This window comes from Cibotium barometz, chromosome 1, assembly GCF_041138505.1.
Source record: "Cibotium barometz isolate CiBa-2024 chromosome 1, ASM4113850v1, whole genome shotgun sequence".
NCBI classification, from domain to species: domain Eukaryota; kingdom Viridiplantae; phylum Streptophyta; class Polypodiopsida; order Cyatheales; family Cibotiaceae; genus Cibotium; species Cibotium barometz.
In genome coordinates this window covers 68,513,095-68,529,201 of record NC_141046.1, presented here as the reverse complement: position 1 = coordinate 68,529,201, position 16,107 = coordinate 68,513,095, and the positions used below count along the sequence as shown (strand labels likewise).

Below are 16,107 nucleotides of genomic sequence, written 5' to 3'. Positions count from 1 at the left end.
GAAGCTCTTGGACTCTGGCATTTGCAGCTTCTCTTTCCTCCCTGCTTTGGTCGCAGGCGGACATAATATTGATCAATTCTATGCCGAGATGGGGGAAGCCTTGGGCAAAGTCAGGCAGGTGTCCCTGGGATGCCCAAACAGCACAGGATGCACAATGTCAAAGTGCTTGTGTTGATTGATCGTGTTCTGAATATTGCACTGTGCATGTTCTTTCAGGCTTCATGTTGTAATAGTGTAGTTTGACTCTTATGTGCTTATCTTTCTTGCTGAATACTCGTTAGCAACAGTTTAGAGTGTTTTGCAAGAGAATCTTCCAGTCTTTCTGAGCCTAATGTGATATGGTTTTCCAATGGCAGAGACCTATGGGGATTATTGCTCTTTTGGACGAGGCCTGGTAAACTGTTCTTTTCTTCCTACAATACAATTCATCAATGATTAGGCATAAAATTAGACTTTTACATTAGTAAATATTACAAGAGTCATTGCTGAAAAGGTGGGTCGTTGATTAAAAGTCTCATGAGCTGAGCAATTACATATGATGAAGCCAATCAGGTGGCTGATAATGTTAAGAGATTTTTAGAGAAAGAAAGAAAGAAAGATATATCAATGTCTTCAAAATGCACAGAGGTTAAATGAGACCAAAAAGGTAGTGTAATGTATCCATGATGAATACTGAACCATGGAAAAGAAATAACTGTACAAAACTAGCTACATAAGCTGAAGTATCCATGAGATGTACAAGAGAGAAATAGGGCATTGCACCAAGTTTTCATAAAAAACTCTCCTATGCTCTGCCATGGTTGAGTGTAGCTCCACATATCAGGCAAGTTGTGGAAAACACGATCTTGGATAACAGACAATAAGTGCACATGCATCTGGCTCTCCATATCTTCCATGCTTTTACGCTACGAATGATCTCGTGATCTGAGTCAAGCAAGAAATTCTGCCGAAGAGTGAGGTACTTGAGTTATTAGAAATGTGCTCTTTGTCAATAAACTTTAACGGATGGTAGTCGTCTACCATTCTTGACTATATGGACCTATCATCCGCTCCACTTGAGGTGGTTGTATCTATCTGTATGCATCTTTTTCATGCATTCCAAAGACTTGGGCTGTTCAAATTTGTTTTTTGTCCGTAGGCCCCTAAAAACCTTCTCCCATTTAGACCACTGCACCTTTCCGGTGACTCCAAGATGGTGGTTCAGGTTATCTGATATACCTTTGTTTGAACTTATTTTTTGTCTGGCCCCTAGGAACCTTCATCTATTTAGACCACTGCTTCCCGGTAGCTCCAAGAGGGTGGTTCAGGTCATCTGATATACAACTGTGCCACTGACTGTCAAACTCTTCATGAGTGGCACTTAGTTTTTTGCTCTTAAATCATATCTCTTCTTTACACCACTCTTTGAGAACAGCTGCAAGAAATAGAGGCCTCTGAGTTTTGATGTCTACACTACAGTCACATATTCAGTGAGTGCTGAAAGGAGTGCATCTGGTTACAAGATTGGCATAGTACATCTTAATATTTCTTTGAAGTGGCCAAGCATTTGCCCCCCAAGTCACATGCATGGCTCAGCCACTCAATTTGCCCATAAGTGGGGCTATAGAATCCCAAATCTGCTGTGCAGTGCTGGATCCCCATAAACAATGTTGTACAGTCTCAAAATCTGCCGCACACCTAGGACAGGAAAGTGCTACACCGAAAACCGATCGCCACTGATTGGTGGGGAGACCACCATGTAAGAATAACCAAAAGAAATGAGAGATCTAGCTCCTTCTGTATGAGTGCCAAAGTCTATGCCAATATTTGCGCTGTATCACTGGAGAAATATCATAGCTCTCCCAATGAGGCCTGAGAGTAGGGATCCTATGCATCTGTCGAGTGAGGAGAAGCCTGGCATTCTGGACGGTGAAACTAAAAAAAGAAAGGCTTTTCAAAGGATCGAAGACATCAATCCACTCCCACTCTCCTGGATCCCACTGAAGATATTTGATAGGACTGCCACCATATAAGCACAAACACCAAGAGCCATGAGTCACTATCTGAGGAGAAGGGTCAATGAACCAATGGTTCCCCGAACAACCAACAATCCTCACTGGACTAAGCCTAGTATCTGGGATGATCTCCTCCATACTACATCTCCTCAATCTCTCTCCTGGCATGATAGAGTAAATGATGCAATCTGTAGCCTCCTAGCCCGGGAGAGCAATGACCTGCAGAGGTATGCCTATCCTCGAAAAAACTCCCAGCCAACTTGGATGATAGTCTCCATGAAAGGTCCCAGAAAGCTACTCATGCGGAATAGCTGCATCAATCTGATCAATACGAATGCGAGAGCCCCTAAGATGCTGAATGGATGCAGCTCTCCGATCCTCCGCAGGACTCTTAAAGATCTTCCAAGCAAGAACTGTGTATGCACTTCGTATCCATGGCTGAAAATGCATGTGAATGTAAAGTTGGCACCCTTCATTCTGATCAAGGGGGGGAGTATATGTCCAAGCCTCATCCTTGATGAGCTCGTTTCACATAATAGGTTGTCGGTCAGCCTCATCCAAAGACCTAGGAAGCCTTTATCGCAAAAAAGATCTCATGCTTCTCCATGCTCTGACAATGGTTGCAATAAGAGGGGAAGATGGTGCCCTGATATCAGCCTCTGTGAACAAAAATCGTGTGCTGGGCATCCAGTCTGTCGTCCCAACCCTGGGTGTACATCCGGAAATCTGAGACAAGACAAAATCCTTCCAAGGCTCAGTGCCTGGTAGGAAACCTCTAGGAAACCTCTGACCACAAGTTTGCAGAGCAATGCCCTGCACTGAACATCCGGATCGATAATATTCAAGCCCCCCTCTCGTTTGGGCTGAATAACTGTGAGGCAAGCTACCTTGGCACGAGTGTCTGAGGTGCCATCCAAACCTGACCAAAGAAAACTGCGAATCAATCTCCGCAATTGGCCAATGCATGCACGAGAGAAGCACCAACAAGAGGCAATAAACCAAGCTGAGGCAAGCAATACCTGATTAGCCACCAAAGCTCTGGAAGCTAAATCTAATCTCCTGGAGCTCCAATGGAGGAGCTTCTTCCGGATACTCTTAAGTACTGGAGCACACTGCTGTGTAGGAGAAATATCAATCCCAACTTGGCATCCCAAATATCTAGCAGTGCATCCTCTGCTGATCCAAGTAAAACCAAGCTTTGCACCCCAAGCAACTTTCGGTGAATCACTAACCCAAAAACCAACAGATTTGTGCCAATTAATGAGTGCCCGTGCTGCCAAACAGAACTCCTCTAGTGCTACCCGGAAGGAACATAAGCATATATGTGAAGCCTCCAAGAACATAGCTATGTCATCAGCTAACTCAGAGTCAACCAATTCCTCTTGACTAAGAAGAGGCAACCTCAATCCAGAAATACTAGCAGTGGAGCGGAGAAAGATGCTCATGGCCTCTACAACTATGATATATAATAATGGGGCTAAAGGGCAACCCTGCCATACTGAGCGAGAAATCTGAAACCGCTCTCCTCTATCACTGCAAAAAGAATTATTTTTAGTGAAGAATATGATTAAATCCTGCTAGCCACTCGCATCTTTGGGATTTCTGCTGGTCCACAAAACCTGAAGACGCACATTCTGGGATGAGTTTTTTTTTTGTTTTTTTGTTTTTTTGGTTCCAGCTTCTAGCCGTGATTTTGTATGATCTATTCATACTGAATAGGAGTCTCATTTCTGCAAAGACATACACATGCAATTAAATCCATGCAATGTCCGCATCCAAAAACAAGTCATGCAAGGGATTGGTAAAGTAAAGGAGCTCCTGGTAGCATGTACAACCCTGGTTCGAATCACCTCTTCTCTCCTCTGAATCACTGCTTCCTTGTCCCTGCCTGAGCCAACTTAAGCTTTCCAACTTCTGTGCTTTCCCCACTCTTTGCTTGCCTTCTCAACCTTTGCAGCTTCCCTAAGCTCCATGCCTCTTCTGTCACACATACACTTTTGTTTTTTTGTTTTTCTTAGTGAAATAGATCCTTCTATTAGTTATATGAGAAACCAGCTAACAGGCTGAAGTACATGCTCAAAACCTCCAAAAGAGGAAAACACTAGCTAGGGTAGTTTGGCTGGTCCCTCTCAGAGGGAACTACCTCATACGCCGGGGGGTGGGAGGGCAGGGCGGGGGTGGGGTGGGGTGGGCAGGCTGGCAAACGGGTGGCTTGCAGTGCCAAGTGAGGTGATAGCTCAAGTGGTGAAGGTGTTTGTTTAGGACCAGGACGTCTTGAGTTCAAAACCCCACTAGGTGCTTCTTTGGTGGCATTCCCTACGGGCATATAAAAAAGCGCCTACGGGGAGCGAAAAATGGTAACTACGGGAGGATCTTGGGCCTAAGGCTAGTTCGTAAAAAAAGAAAAGAAAAGGGAAAAAAAGTGAGGTCACCGGCACTGTCCGAGAGGAAGGGACCTTGTTTCCATATGCGTAGGAAGGCCTCTCGATGTCTCTGTGTGCGGTTTGGATCTCCCTGTATATGATATCTGTCCATATGACACATAGTCATATACTAGTCCTTCTTTGCAAGCCTTCAAGGACCTCCACAACCACCCCTTTGTCAGACAAACCACCTACCCCCTCCCTCCCACATTCCAAACCACAGCTTCCACCTTTCTCCGTGGAGGATCTACTCAGGGAAAATACAATGACAGGGAACCTCTTTGATCATCTCTAGATTAGCCCCAGTGTTCGACAATGTCTCAATGCACTACTAGAGCAACTCAATGGTACACCACCTAATTCTAGTGGTGGGCAGTATGATGGGCCGTATGGTGGGTTTCCACTCCCTACAGGGTCAAGCGTTGCTGGTTGCATGGGTATCAGCCGTACCACTCCCTCCCTTACTGACTACCGGAGGCCCCGCCTCTCTATGGAGATTCATGGTACCCCACTTTCTGGTGCAATTGTCGATGGTGGCTCTGGGGTAAATCACATGCCAAAATTCACACTCCATGCAGTAGGTCTCAAGGTAGCGACCAACGAACTTTTGTGTTCAGATGGCCGAGCAACAGGAAGTGACCCTTATCGGCTTGATAGAAGATGTACTTGCAGTAATCTAGGGGATCGTCTTCCTACTAGACTTTGTGGTGATCGTACTTTCTGAAGTTAGAGGGGCCTACTCATTACTCATTGGTCAACCATGGCTTAGAAGTACAGGTGTACTCCATGATTGGGGTTCTGACCGATTGTGGATTCCTCAGGAGCATAGTCCACAAGAGCTAACATTGGAGGAAGGTTTGGACAACGGGATCCGTGGTGCCACAGTAGCCCCCACTTTTTCTTCCAACCCTCAGAAGACCACCTCTTGGTCTATGCCGGAATGCGGCCTTGTTCCCCATGGTGATGAGTTGGAACTACTTGACTAGCTCCAAGTGGCGGAAGGCGTTACATCTTACATGGTGGACATCATGGAGGTATCAAACTACTCCACCAACCCTTCCTCTGAGCATTATAAGGTTGTAGGGCTAGGAGAGCCCGTTAAGGGTTGCCATAGAGGGCGGAAGATGGTCAAATCCCTCTCACACGAGGCCGACAAGAACCCAACCACAAGCCCAATCACTTCCCCACTGCCTGAGCATAGAGAACCACCACAGGTGTCTGTGGAAGAACCAACCTTCCCCTTTCGGGAGTATCCTAAGTCTTGGACGGAAGAACACTACGGGAACTTCCCCATTTACCACCAGCCGGCTCACAACCCCATCCTCCGTTCCAAAGCAGCTGAGACAGGGGAACCCCTTAGCCTTCCCTCTTGGCAAGACCCCGTCTAGAAATTCAATCTTGGCACTACAGAGGAGCCTCATCCCATCCTATGAGCCTCTTGGCTGGGGGACCACCCCACCCTTCTTGAGCAAGCCGTTGCTTGCTTCCACTCTTATAAGGATGTCTTCGCCGGGACATACAAAGGTGTTCTAGCCAACATTGGTGTTCGCACCATACAACTCCAGGAAGGAACTCGACCCGTTCGTGGGCAGGCCTACAAGCTCAACCCAAAGTATGGAGAGGTAGTCAAGGTGGAGCTGGAAAAGATGGAGGATGCCTAAATCATCTCCCTGGTGGAACACTCCGAATGGCTTTCCCCCATGGTCATCTCTCCCAAGAACAAGAGCAACAAGATCCGTGTTTGTGTGGACTTTGGGTCCCTCAACAAAGCAACCATCAAGGATGGATTTCCACTCCCATTCATGGATCAGGTTTTAGAGGATGTTGTTGGGCATGCCCTGTACAGCTTCATGGATGGGTTTAGTGGGTACAACTAGGTTGCCATCCACCCGGACTACCACTCGAAGACAGCTTTCGTCACCCAATGGGGTACTACACCTACAACAGGATGCCCTTTGGGCTGTGCAACGCTCCAGCCACCTTCCAACAAATCATCACCAATATCTTCAGGGTGTACCTCCTCAGCTTTCTGTGTACTTTCATCGATGATTTTTCTAACTTCACCAGGCACTCACCTTGTCTCCTAGATAGAGGCCTTCCCAGAACATCTTGCTCAATTAGCTCTAATTTTCGTTGAGTGTCGCTCCTCCCGGCTACGCCTCAATCCCTAAGTGTCATTTCTGGGTGGTTGAGGGCACACTCCTAGGTCACATCATCTCTTCCGAAGATTTGGATTCCGACCTTGATAAAATCATTGCCATCCTTTGCCTCCCACCTCCCATCAGCCCTAAAGGAACCCAAGTCTCTGTTAGACACATTGGCTATCATCGCCGTTTCATTGATATGCCATAACTAGTCCTAGTATCCCACACAAACCCTAGAAGAGAACACACAAGGTGAGAGGTTGAAAATTGTTCTTCTTCTTCTTCATAACAAAAAGAGGGTTATCACAAAAGATAAGGAAAATAAAACATAGTTACTTAAGTACATGCGGTCCATAATGTGAACACGCTAAGTGGAGTGGGTAGATATGGACTAGTCGATGTAGTCCAACTGTAGAATCTCTCAGGGTGAAGATATGTCAGTGCCAGCTTCTCAGCTCCCAAGGCCAAGTCTCATGCTGATGGCCTTGGCCAAAATCTTGTAGGTGATCCCAAGAAGGGTGATGGGTCTCCACTGTCGGGTATCCAATCTGTCACCACTCTCCTTAGGAATCAAGTGTATCAAAACCTCTGAAAGGCTCGCTGGCATGGTACGTGTGATCATAATCTCATTGAAGGCAGCTCGTCCCCGGGCATTTTCCCCAAGTAAGAGCCGTCAATGCCTCCACCAGCTCCTCTGCAATGAATGAAGTCAATAAGGACCAAAGAGCAGGGGGAACCACCTCACGCGTGTCCATCACTTGTGGGGATAATGGGGCACGTGTGAGAAGAGATCGGAAAAAATCCGTGGCGATGGCTCTCACAAGGGGGGGATCAAAAACAATAGCTCCATCCTGGCCACGCAACCTGTGAATACCATCTCTCCTTTTGTCGGGGCCGGCTATCTCAAAGAAATCCACGTGACTGTCGTTGGCCTGGGTCCAAAAGGAAGCTTTGGCATGGTACCTGTACTCCACCCTCCTCTCCTTGATGGATCTGATCTCCGTGCGGGCGGCAGCCAGTTAACTCTCAGTCCAAGGGTTTTCTAGGGACATCTCAATCCAAGGGCTATCTAGGGAACTCTCAATCCAAGGGCTATTTGGCATGGTACATGTACTCCACCCTCCTCTCCTCGATGGATCTGATCTTCGTGCGGGCGGTAGCCAGGTGACTCTCAATCCAAGGGCTATCTGGGGAACTCTCTTGAAGCCGCTCAAGAGAAGCAAGACCCCTCCTCAGACTCCTCTCCTGCTCACGAAATCCCTCCAATCTGCTCTGGGCTCTGCCTCTTGCAAAAAGTTGCTGATCTCCCCAAGGCCCGCATCCAAGGTGCACGTGGCAGAGCCTGAAATAAAATTTAGTCCCGCCCATATTTGCTCTATCCTGTTTGGAGATCTCGGGGTCTTGTATGGCGCTGTTCGGAATTCTAGAGCTCGCGTGTTTGTGTTGCCTCTAGGGGTCCTCTAAGGATAGAATAACCGGAGCGTGATTTGAATACGTAGTGCCCGCCAAGATACTGATCATGCTCCCACGGATGCAAGCCCATTCATCCACATAAAACCTGTCAAGTCTAGAGAGGTTGGGGCCGATGCTCCTCGTATCAGACCGCGAGAAGCACAGGCTCCCAAGGTTGTGCCCAAACTCTGGAAGATGCCAAGGATCCTGTCCCTTGAGTGCCAGTATCAACTCCTCCCATGGAGAGTACACTATGCCTAAGACTGTGGCCATGCATCCTCCGAGTCTATCCTCTGTTGCCTCAATCATGTCAGAGTTTCCACCCATGCACCAAAAGTCAACCTAAGGAAGGGCTTGCCGGACTGTGCTCCATAAGATTGCTCTCCCTGTTGCGGTGTTTAGGGCATAAACATTGCGGAAGCCCACGCAATCTTCTCCAATCATAATGGGAACCCTCTCTGCTTGCCTAAAAACTATGACTCCTGGGCCTGACGGCAAAAGCTGCTCATTGACAGAAATACAAACTCCTCCTTGCATCCCTGAGGGGCTTAAAGAGGGAGACCAAAAAGAGTGACTCCTATGTGGTAAAATCTTTCCGCAGCAGCGGATACGCCCCTTGGAAAGGTGGTGCTCCTAGAGGAAAAGAATGTTGATGGGTCCCCGAATTGTAGCTCTTTGAAGCTCTTCTTTGAGGACCCCTCACCTCTGAAAGCACTGAGGCCCCCCTAAACCCTAAATGTTCCATGAGGCTATCCACATATTAGTCTCTGTGGAAGGTGGAACTATCGAAATCGTTCTCCACTTGAAGAGTGTTGGGCGTGGGTTTAGATGGGGAATAATCACAATCCGTCTTGGAGTGAAGGCGCACCAAGTGGGCACGTATCCTGACGCCAGTCTGTCCAAGCGCGAGATTAGGCATACTTCGAAATCCATCGATCACAATGGAGGTATCTGTAAGAAGGGGGGAGGGGTACTGGGACTGAGATATGCAGGAACACAAAGAGCAGCACTTCTAGGATGGAGGCCACCACCTCCCCATCTTGGTCTCTATTGCCTGAGCCTCCAAGCTCCATCCTAGCCAAGGGCTAGAGGTGGGTGAGCACATCATTGATGCGAAGATCATGAAGATGGTGTGAGAGCTCGACTGCCTGTCTCTGGATGGTGGCAGCCACCGACTCCGAGTCCCACTTCGTCTCTGGGGCTGCACTCAAAGGAAAAGAGAAGATCATTGCGCCACTCTCTAGCGTGGAAGGTTTGGAGTGATAAAAAACCACACATATCCGAATGGGGGCTACTATCTCCTCAAAAATATTTGTCCCTTGCGCCGGAAGTATCGGAAGAAACTGTAATCCACAGGTAGTCCCAAGATTGTGGGCGGACCACCTAGGGACTCTGGCGGGGGAGCGCTCACCCGGGAAGCGGCAATGGTCATCTCTACCGGCTCAGAGAAACGATGAATCAAGTGACGAACGGAAAACACCGGCTTTCTCCGTTCCGGGTCGGGGGTTGCTGGAGGGCGACGAGAGTGCTCTGGAGAGGCGGAGGGAGGAGGGAGTGCGGGCTCAGAGGAAGAGTACAAGGTAGAGGGGACTACTCCGGGAATAGTCGGCGGTGAGGATGGAGGAGGGGGGAGGAGGCGGAGAGGAAGGAGAAGGGCATGGCTAGGAGTGATCCATCGGAGAGGGAGGCTGCTGGGAGGGGCTTGTGCTCAGTGGGGCGAGGTGGCCACACAGGATAGTGAGAGCTGGAGGAGGAATCTCGGCGGGGAAGTGGCTGCCAGCCTGGAGGGGCCGGAGGGACCCTCGTCGTGACTAGAGGGGGCCCATCGCGGGTGGGTACTGTGATAAATGCTCGAAATGGTTCTCTGACAGAACCGAATCCTCTTGTACTCTGCTAGCCTAGCGTGTGCGGCAACGGTGCTCAGCTCTGGTAGTCGGCTGACGGCCCAGGCCCGGGCGAGCGATCCGCCACTCTTCGGCAACAGGGTCATCTGTAGTCGGGTGTTCGTGCTTCGTTGCCTGAGAGCCTGCCTCTCTCTCTTCCCCCTGGTTAGGATCTAAACGGGGACCGCGCGCGCGCTGGGGGGGATCTCTTGGACTGGCGCCCAGGGCAATCTCTGGTGAAGTGGCCCATCTGCCTGCAAATGAAGCATTGGCTCGGAAGGCTTGCGTACTTCACTCGCTTAAATGATGGGTTCTCCCCAAAGGCAAGGGATCGATATGACATGAGACACTGACTCTGGCGAGGCAATACAAATGCGAAGGGATGGAATCCCGAGTGCCCGTGCGAGGGACGAGGCCGCAGTGGAGGGGGGATTCCATCACTCTCTCAATGGCTCCACTGATCATTGGGAGAAGAGGAAGGTATTCCTTCTTGAGACCTGGGAAGCAAACTATTAGTGGGAATCCCGACACGCCAGCTAGAGGGTTGGACATGGAGTCAAAGCCGTGCTGCCACCATGCAAAGAAGGCCTGGGCTGTATGTAGTGCAATGGGGCTCAGCTGCATGACTCATCTAATGGCACTGGTGGCGAGTCGAACTCAACCTGGTAGTAGCCACGCCCCAAAGGATGAATGCCTATGATCTTTGTAGGCCCACCGATGAGGCTCGCCTGCAAAAGATCTCTAAGTTGACTGCGCGCAGCGTGGCTACCGACAATCTTGCATACCAAAGTGGAGGCCTCCAATGCTATAACAGTCGTAGTGAGGATCTGAAGGTCCACTTTGGAAAATGATAAGCAAGTAATGGCGGCCTCGGTCGGGGTTGAGGGAGCGGCTGCCATGGAGTCCTCCTCAGGGTGAAGACCAGAAAAAGCCGAGACTTTCGGAAAGGAGAATGTCCCAAAAACTGAGAAAACTGTAAGCCTAGCGGGACGTGCAGTGACAGACTCAACCACGTGTCCAAGAGATAAAAATATAAAGAGAGAGAGGGGAGAGAGAAAAGGGAATGGGAATCTTGCACAGTACACCACATTGAGTGGGGAACAGGCCTCGCCCCCGTTCAGGAATTTATTTAGGAACAATCCACATGCACATTGGCTAGGATCAATACAATCAATGAATACAAAAAAAACAAATATGCCGATGTAGGATATCCAAGTCGATATCGATGTCGATGCACAAGAGCTTTGATGTTGAGCACACCACGAGGATGACCCACAAGTATCTCTCACCGGGCTAGTGCTAGATCCAATATCCAAATCCAATGGATCCCAAGTCCAATGAATCCAAATCCAAGTCCAAGTCCAAGTCCAAATCCGAGTCCAAAATCCAAGCTCCATATCTAAGCTCTGTGTTCCATGTTCATGTCCAAGCTTCATGCCCAAGCTCTATGTCCAAGTTCTTCATGTCTATGCTCAAGTTCAAGTTTCCATGTTCAAGCTCTTTACCCGAGTTCCATGTCCAAGCTCTAAATCCACTCGCTCATCCCATGAATAATCTCGACAATTCCTATAGCCTTGTCGATCATGAAAACCCTAGAGAAGATCTCTTTGGCAAGAAAATTGATATAAAACCTGTTTTAATGGTTTCCGGGAGATAAAACCTCCAAAAAGCAGTTTTAGGGTTTTTTTGACCAGTTTTAGGGTTTTTGAGAATTTCTGTCCGTACAGTCCCATGAAAAGAAGGTGACGTGGCACTACAGTTGGTGGAGGTGCTCTGAAATCAGGGGTAGCGATGAAAAACTCCATGATTTGGTTCATAGATGATGAAGAAGATAATCTTTACGCTTGAACAAAGATGGCAACACGATGAAGAGGTTCTTCTTCAACTTGATGCTCAAGAGAGGCTCATGCTTCTTTTATACTTGGGGAAGCCTTGCTTTTTGCCAAAAAGTAATGCTTTTGCTTTGCTTTTGTCTTTTTATCAAATATTATTAATAATAGCCAAAGTTCTTAATTTGTGGTTTTACAACTTTAGGGCCATGCTTTTTGGCCCTAGAGTTGCTTTTTGAGAAAGCGGCTTGTAGCTTTTTGGTCCGGCTTAGTCTGATCTTTCCAATGGTGCCCTTGGCTCGTGGTCAACCCTGTTTGACTTTTTGCTTTTTCGTGCTTTTTGACCAAGAATGGTGCTTTTTCTTAATCAATCCTTATGGATCCTGTCCCCATGTCTTCTTCCACTTGTCTGGTGTCCGGGCATGGATTGCATTATGTGAAATAGAGCTAGGAGGGCCAAATAGTTACAAAAACTACCTGCAAGAGACGGAGGGGAAAAGAAAAACGGGGGAGGTTGCGGAGGAGGGAAGGGGGGGCTGAAGGCGGGAGCAGAGAGAGAAGAAAGGAGAGGGGGGGGTGTCACTAGCCTGGACATTTCCTAGTATGAAAGGGGTCTTGTGGACTCCAGGATGTCTCAATATTTGGAAAGTACAAGCTTTGGGAATGGGGGATTATCCTAGAATAGAAAGGACCACACTCCTAAAATTTAGGAGAGTTGCCATTTTTGGCCCGACTCCGATGGAAATTCTGTTCGCGTCATTACATTTGGAATTGAGCAGATACCAAGAGTTGGCAAAGTGCCTATGATAGAATGTCTACCAGTTGGGATATTTTTTGAGGTAAAGATTATGGAAGGACCCATCTCTTAGACTGGGACATGTGGCAAGAAAGTGGACCAAAGTGAGACAAGTGGCTTGACACTTGTTATAAAGTGGATCAAAGTGAGACAAGTGGCCTCACACTTGTCACTTCAGCTATTGTGTGGCTCTCCACTTGTCATTGTAGCCTTCTCTTGCTATTTGGAGGCCCAAATCTATAAATTGGAGCCCTCTCTCTTCATTAATGGAGGCTCTCTTGCTGCACACTAGCCTCTACCACTGTTACAGGCTGCCCTAATGATGGCTACTCTCTTTCTCTCTCTCTTGAAGGCTGCCCATGAAAAATACCGGCTGTTGGGGACTGTTTTGGAGGCTTCCATCGCGAAGAAATACTGAAGGCAAGGGTATTTAATCATTTATTATGATTTCTAGCCATTGTACTTGTTGTACCTACCCTTGTACTTGCTGTACCAGCCATTGTATTGGCTGTATCAGTCCTTGTACTTGTTGTACCTGTTGTACCAGCCATTGTACCGGTTTTAGCAGCCATTGTACCGGCTGTACCAGCCACTATACCTGCTGTACCAAGATTTGTACCTATTGTACCAACCATTGTACCGGTTGTACTTACCGTACCAGCCACTATACTTGCTGTATCGGCTGAATGGAGAGCTGTACTTGAATACTCAGAGGAGGGGGGGGTCGGCCCATTCTAGCCTCTATGCGGTGTCACTCGTGCAAGCTCCATCTCAGCATTTGTGGATGTTTTGTCCAGCTTTTATGTTTCATGCAAAGTGATGATGGATATATGTTAAGGCTGTGGCCATGTTTAAATGTTTTAATATGCATTGATGGTATGAACAAGTGTGTCAAAGGCCCTAGTCCCCCGAGCACCCGCCGCGAGTTACATTGGTATCAGAGCATAGGCTTTCTTGAAAGCGGAGGCTTCCTTCTATCAATAAGGAAGAGAAAAGATCTCAAGTGGGGACCACACTTACCATCATTGCTGTTAAGCATGGCGAGCCGCTTCATAGCTTATGAAGCAAGAGCATGAGCAGTAGACAGCTTGTTGATCTAAGGATTTATGAATTCACAAAATTTATCTTCGAAGTATGGAGTTGGCTTTATGTGCACACGTTTAGCACTCTTTCCATATGGATATTGTGGATTATATTATCAAGCTTACAGGCAAGCTATATGGAGATATATCTCAGGATATCTTAAGGATATGGTGACGAGATATTTCTTTTGGCTTCATGATCAATCTCGCAAAGAAAAGCTAGCAAAGTTGGTGCTTCTGCTATTTACTATGAAGTGTTTTTGATGTTCACTAACCCTTGTATAACCTTGCAAGGAGAAAGGTGGTGTTGTTTGCCTTGACATGGTTTCAGGGAAACATGGTTTATGGCTCTCTTTATTGGGATGGATTATATCTATGGAGATTTCTTTCTTGGATGAGATTTATATAGATATTGGGCTTCACAAGCAATTTCTATGGACGAATCTGTCGGAGTTTATAGAGAAGAAATCTTTGGATATCTCATGGATATGATGCTTTTATGGATAAAGTCCACCTCTACTCCAAGGTGTGTGGTTAGCACAGAGTATGTGGTAAGAGGTATGGTATACAGGTGTAGTGTTCTCTTGTCCTACGTGCTCTCTTGAAGATTGTTTCTACCATATCTGGGTGGAACAATAGAGAGCAGATGGAAGGAAACATAGGCACTTGAGAGGGTAGTGTGAGTTGGTGGCCGAAATGCCTACAAACTATTGGTGGCCGAAATGCCTATAAACTATGTATAGCAGAAATGCTTATGGAACACCAGGTTTTCTATGCCTGCGAGTGATTGCTTTATCTTGTTACTTGAGCCCACCTCTCATCCAAGGTGTGTGGTCAGAGTACCAACACGGAGTGCAAGTGGTAAAGTGGACATGACGCCTGGTTGGCACGGAACTTATATCTATGCCAAGGATCATGTGGACCGATGCCTTATTGGCAGGAGACTTATTTTGTCTCGCCCATTTACTTGGGACATGGATTATGATATCTGGACTTATGGGACTGATTTGTCTCGCCCATTTATTTTGGGACATGATATTGCCATTATGGAGACTTATTTAATCTCACCCATTTCTTTGGGACATGGATTCTTCAGATATATTGGATTTTTGAGACTGTCTCGTCTCGCCCACTTGATGGGACATGATTATATCTTGAATATATGGGTTGAAGCTTAAAGTTGCGAAAACTTTTAAGAAGTTGGAGAGGATGTCACCAGCCTGGACATTTCCCAGTATTATGAAAGGGGTCTTGTGGACTCCAGGATGTCTAAATATTTGGAAAGGACAAGCTTTGGGAATGGGGGATTATGTAAGAGAGTTGCTATTTTTGGCCCGACTCCGATGGAAATTCTATCCGCGTCATTATATCTGGAATTGAGCAGATACCAATAGTTGGCAAAGTGCCTATGACAGAATGTCTACCAGTTGGGATATTTTTAGAGGTAAAGATTATGGAAGGACCCATCTCTTAGATTGGGACATGTGGCAAGAAAGTGGACCAAAGTGAGACAAGTGGCCTGACACTTGTTATAAAGTGGATCAAAGTGAGACAAGTGGCCTCACACTTGTCACTTCAGCTATTGTGTGGCTCTCCACTTGTCATTGTAGCCTTCTCTTGCCATTTTAGCTCATGGGAGGCCTAAATCTATAAATTGGAGCCCTCTCTCTTCATTAATGGAGGCTCTCTTGCTACACACTAGCCTCTACCACTGTTACAGGCTGCCCTAATGATGGCTACTCTCTTTCTCTCTCTCTTGAAGGCTGCCCATGAAGAATACCGGTTGTTGGGGACTGTTTTGGAGGCTTCCGTTGTGAAGAAATACTGAAGGCAAGGGTATTTAATCATTTATTATGATTTCTAGCAATCGTACTTGTTGTACCAGCCCTTGTACCTGCTGTACCAGCCACTGTACATGCTGTATCAGTCCTTGTACTTGTTGTACCTGTTGTACCAACCATTGCACCGGTTGTACTAGCCACTGTACTTGCTGTACCAGCATTTGTACCTACTGTACGAGCCACTGTACCGGCTGAATGGAGAGCTGTACTTGCTGTACCAGCTCTATTGCATGAAGACCCGTGGTTTTTGGGGAAGAATCAGTACCCACACGGAGGTATATGGATTATATTGTTGGCTCGGCATTTCTACAGCCTGTGTTCCGGCTTGGTTGCCTTGTGTTGGGCTATGTTATAGCATTTGTATATGGATAATTTGGCATCTCCCGTGGGGAGAGTAAGGCCCTCAGCTTGTAAATGATATTATTCTCCTTGGGTAATAAAATACTCCGGGGGGGGGGTGGGGGGGGGGGTGGTGGTGGTTGGCCCGCCCATTCCGGCCTCTATGCGGTGTCACTCGTGCAAGCTCCATTTTCAGCATTTGTGGATGTATTGTCCAGCTTTTATGTTTCATGCAAAGTGATGATGGATATATGTTAAGGCTGTGGCCATGTTTAAATGTTTTAATATGCATTGATAGTATCAACAAGTGTGTCAAAGGCCCTA

The 16,107-nt window shown here is 47.3% G+C and overlaps 1 protein-coding gene across 1 annotated transcript in view; it reads left to right on the top strand.

The window, feature by feature from the left end:
• LOC147642378 (myosin-11-like) overlaps positions 1-16,107 on the top strand; it is a 142,561-nt gene that overhangs the window by 72,197 nt on the left and 54,257 nt on the right. Inside the window, 1 exon segment of the mRNA XM_086805732.1 lies at positions 357-394. Coding sequence (XP_086661858.1) covers positions 357-394 — 38 coding nt within the window.